The sequence below is a fragment of the Myotis davidii genome, unplaced genomic scaffold (genome assembly GCF_000327345.1).
Source record: "Myotis davidii unplaced genomic scaffold, ASM32734v1 scaffold524, whole genome shotgun sequence".
NCBI lineage: Eukaryota > Metazoa > Chordata > Mammalia > Chiroptera > Vespertilionidae > Myotis > Myotis davidii.
In genome coordinates, this window is record NW_006299263.1 from 560629 (window position 1) to 565912 (window position 5284).

The 5284-nt window shown below is 33.6% G+C and overlaps 1 protein-coding gene across 2 annotated transcripts in view; it reads left to right on the plus strand.

Moving 5' to 3' along the window:
* The window catches only part of FZD3 (frizzled class receptor 3), a 91454-nt gene that overhangs the window by 68439 nt on the left and 17731 nt on the right, over positions 1 to 5284 (plus strand). For both annotated transcript variants that reach the window (XM_006774759.1, XM_006774760.2), the window contains one exon: positions 3835 to 3983. In XM_006774759.1, coding sequence (XP_006774822.1) covers positions 3835 to 3983 — 149 coding nt within the window. The remainder of the gene's footprint in view (positions 1 to 3834; positions 3984 to 5284) is intronic.

Sequence of the window (5284 nt, forward strand, 5' to 3'; positions counted from 1 at the left end):
GGCCCTGCTCTGAGCCTGACCAGGGGCTGCACCTAGGGATTGGGCCTGCCCTCTGCCACCTAAGCTAGCAGGTCGTTATCTCCCGAGGGGTCCCAGACTGCGAGAGGGCACAGGCTGGGCTGAGGGACCCCCCTTCCCCCCCGAGTACACAAATTTTTGTGCACTGGGCCTCTAGTATGTAAATAAGGGGGTTAGAGTGTGTAATATCTCTGAAGAAGAGTATTTTAGACTGTAGATGGTTAGTCAGTTCACCACCCCCTGTTTTATATGAAATTTGACTACGGTTACATTGTTTATTTTTAGGTCAATGCTCTTTTCACATCATACAATTCCTCTAATCCTTTGCTCAACTCTAATTAAATCACCCACTATACTTCTTTGATTACAGTTTTACTAGTTTTAATTTTTAGGTTCTTGGCCTCTTCATCTTAATTAAGCTACATTATCTAAGTTTATGTAAGCTATGTCTTTACATTTACAAATAAGTTTCTTCAATCAGTCATTGTGTTAACACTATTTATTGAGTATAAGCAGACATGATTTGAAGCATGCTTCTCAATGATCAGATTCTTCCCCTTATCTCCATCCACTGTTATAGGAACTTACTGTGTTTTGTTTTGTTTTTGTGTGTTGTTGGTTTTTTTGTGTGTGAGCCAAAAATAATGTACAATCATGGTTAACATGTGTACTTTAACTGGGAAGATAGATTTTTAAATCATGGAAAAGAAAAGAACTTTTAGAACACAATTTGATATAATAAAAACTCATCTCTAATTCCCCTAGAAAATGTTTCAAGATTATTAGATCATAGGCCATTAGGATATACCTTGGAATTTAAATATTCTAACCCAGTGGTTCACAACCTTTTTTTGGCCATGCCTCACCTAAGCATCTCTAAAATCCTGATGCTCCCCCCCCACCCCCGCCGTGACATATAATTCTTATTCAAAAAGAGCACTATTCACATGGAGGAAGCCTAGAAGGCCATTAACTTGGCCTAAACAAGCTTCCAAAGAACATGGCATCCATGAAAGAGAAATATAAAGAAACAAAAGGACAGTTGAAGTACTGAGGAAGAAATCACTAAGAAATTATAAAGTTTAAAAACATACAATAGAGAACTGAAATGCTTAAATATGTCACAATATATATTTATATACTGTATATGAGGCCCCTAGAACCTTAAGAAATGCAAAAAATTCACTGTGTTAATAACTCATTCTTGAATTGCCCCCCTTAAAAATCAAATTGCTCTCCTTTGGGGCGTGTGCCCCACCTTGGGAACCACTGTTCTAACCTCTTAATTTTCAGATGGGGAAATTTAAGTATATAGCAGCATAGGAAACAGTGGAATAAACAAAGATAAACAGTTCCTTAATTCAGGACTTCTCAGAGCCTTTCATTTATGAATGTGCATGTGAATCTCCAAGGAAGGATTATATTAAAATTTTATTTTACCACAATATCTTATTATGGATTATCTTTTAATAGTGTCTTTTGGATCAGTAGCTCCATGTACCACATGTTTGAGTATTTGTTAGGTGTCAGGCACAGTTCTAAGTACTTTATATGTTTCAACCCATTAGATATGCTGCATATAGTTTTTTGTATTTTTTAGTTTTTATGTTTTTTATTGACTTTAGAGCAGTGGTTCTCAACCCTCCTAATTCTGTGACTCTTTAATACAGTGCCTCATGTGGTGACCCCCAATTTCATTGTTACAAATTGAACATAATTAAAGCATAGTGATTAATCACAAAAACAATATGTAATTATATGTGTGTTTTCTGATGGTCTTAGGCAAACCCTGTGAAAGGGTCGTTTGACCCCCAAAGTGGTCGCGACCCATAGATTGAGAACCACTGGGCTAGAGGATGGTTATTTATTATGTTTTTCAAATAACCAGCTTTGGGTTTATTAATTGATTTTGTCTTCTAATTTATTTATGTTATCTTTATTAATTCATTTGATATCTTTTTAGGTTTACTTTATTGATAGATAATGCAATTAATATTCCTAGTTAGTCATTAGTCTATTAATTTGATTTATAGTTTCTTGTTCTACAGAGTTTTAAATTTTTAGTAATCAAAACTATCAGCCTTTTTCTTTTATAACTTCTTTGTTTCATATTACTCTTCTAAAAAGGCTTTACACCCTCCATTATAAAAATGCTTTATGATTTTCATAGATTTATGATTTTTTTTAACTTTCTAGAACTTATTTTTCCTTACTATTTGAGGTGGTGTTTAAATTATTTTATTTCCAGGTAGATTGCCAACCATTCCTACATCACTTATTAAACAATCTATCTTTACCTCATTTATTTGAAATACTTATATACTTAACTTTTTATATCTTGTAAAAAATCCTATTGATCTTTTCAGATTATAGGATTATTTGGGGGGATAATTAAATTGACATCTTTAAAACATTGAGTCTTTACATGTAGAAATATGGAATATTTCTCTGTTTACTTCAGTTTTTCTGTGTCCTTCAGTAAGGTTTTATCATTTTCTTATTAGGTTTATTCCTAGGTGTCTTATAGTTTTTGTTAAGATTATAAATTAAATGGTTTTCATTATTTTTCTTATCTGGTTATTGATATATTTTGATTTTTCTATATTAATCTTGTCCAACTTAAGTTACTGAACCCTTTGACTGTTTCTGTTTGTTTTTTTAGTTGATTCCCCTGGATTTTCTAGATAGTCTTGTTGTCTCTTTGTTCCCAGTACTTACTTACTGTGTTTTTAAGTTTTGCTTCTGGCAGGGTATCTCATTGACTCGACTTGGTCTTCCGGAGTGGTTGCTCTATTCTTCTTAGCTCCAGAGGACAGAACTAGGACAGTTAGGCAGAAAGCTAGAGCTATTTGAACATGGAAGAAAAGCTGATGTGACAGTAGTAATGTCAGATAAAATACAATGTAAAGTGAAGAGTATTCATAAAGCAAAATAAGCAGCTGGAGCATTATTGAATTTACCTAACACTTCACATAGGCTTGAAAATAAAAACTGACAAGATTAGAAAGAAAACTGATGAGTTCACAGTTATGTGAGAGATTTTAGCATACCTGTATTAAAATGGGTAGGTAAACAGAAAATTAGTCAAGAATATAGGGAAAATTTGAACAACACAACTGATGAAGTTGATCTAATACATTTAGAAAATTTTGTACCCAGCAAATAGAGAATATGTGTTATTTTTTACCACACAAGGAATACTTAGAAAACTGTATGCTAAATCATAAAAGAAGTCTCCAAAATTTAAGGTAACCAGAATCAATAGACCAGATTCTCTTACCACAATAATTAAACTTGAAACCAGCAATAAAAATAAATTTTTGAAAATCTGATTAGAAACTAGAAAATACACTTACAAGTAACTACAAGTAACTCATAGTTTAAAGAGGAAGCTTGAAAAGAGCCAGCAGAGTAAAGAAGTAGGTAGATGGAAGAGCATATTAAAGATCATAATTTTTTTATATCGTGATGGCAAATGATAAGACTAGTAAAATTGGCCAGTATAGGTATTACTTAAACCTCTATTCCTATTCAGGGTTTATTTGGACATTAATACTATTTTTCTTTAGAAGACAGCCAATGTGAGCTAATAAAAATATAGGACTCAAAATATATATTACAAATTTATAAATTTATTGTCAAATTTTCGGGAGTGTATTTTTCCATATAACCAGAAATTTAACTATAGAACTATTTAAGTGAAAACATCAAAATGTAGAATTACTTTACTGTTGTTTATTTTAAAGATTTTTATAATGGCCTTTAATAAATAATTCTTTTTATATATTTAAGATATTTTTCTTTCTCTTCTTGTAGGTCACTCAGATGAGTCGTCCAGACCTGATTCTCTTTCTGATGAAATACCTGATGGCTCTCATAGTTGGTATTCCCTCCATATTTTGGGTTGGAAGCAAAAAGACATGCTTTGAATGGGCCAGTTTTTTTCATGGTCGTAGGAAAAAAGAGTAAGTTGAAGTAAATTATCACAATGTTCACAGACTTCACATTCATGTCAATGTTTTTGTGTTGCTTACATTAAAATAATTTCGATTATAACTTCAGCTGCCATCAGTTAAGACTGGCATAGTAGCATGTCTTAATTAAAAACTAAAAACTTGGTTTGGCTCAGTTGGTTGAACATTGTCCTGTGCAACAAAAAGTCACTGGTTTGATTCCCTGTCAGGGGTTGGATTTCTGATCAAGACATGCCCAGGTATGGGCTCTCTCCCCAGTTAGGAGTGGGGGAGGGGGCATGCAGGAGGCAGCCAATTGATGTTTCTCTAAAATCAATAAAAAACATTTTTAAGATAATATAAAAAGCTAAAGACGTGGCCCTGGCTGGATAGCTCAGTTGAGTAGGATGTCATCCCAGTACACCAATGTTCAATCTCCAGTCAGGATACATACAAGAATCAATCAATGAATGCATAATAAGGAGAACAATAAATTTATGTTTCTCTCTGTTTCCCTCTCCCTCCCTCTCTCTCAAATCAATTTTTTATAAAAAGCTAAAAACTTCTCTTCCTTACTAAGAGATATGAGGAAAGGTCAATCTTTATTTTTAAAAATCCAAATTATAATTTTTCTTAAAATTAAAAACAAAGTAATGCTTTTATATACATTCTTATATTGTGCTTTTGATATTCCTGTGAGGGTTGGTATGTATTATAATCTTTGTGTTACAGATGAGAAAACAGACACAAAGAGGTTAAGTGCCTTGGCCTAAGTCACACAGGTATTAGATTAGGCTTCCATTTCAAATTGAACTTCCAAGTAAACCATAAATGATTTAAAGAGATAGCATGCTATTCCATTTTGATATAGTACACATTAAAGCCAATATAGAAAAAAATATTTTATTAGATAACATAAAATATGTTTAAGAGAATATTTTAATTCAATTCATAGTTGGCCACACTGCATATTAGAATATTATGGTAACGGTAAGACTTGCCGAAGCAGTCTTTTGAGAGCACATTTAAAGAATCTTTAATTTTTAATTTTTTTGAACCCTTCGTTCATAAAATAAAACAAGGTTTTTCAATATTCACAAAGGAACAAATTATTTTAAACTTTTTACTCAGAATCTTATATGAACACTAGAGGCCCAGTGCACAAAAATTTGTGCACTCGGGGGAAGGGGGGGTCCCTCAGCCCGGCCTGTGTCCCCTCGCAGTCCGGGACCCCTTGGTAGATAACGACCTGCTGGCTTAGGCCTGCTCCCGGGTGGCAGAGGGCAGGCCCAATCCCTAGGTGCAGCCCCTGG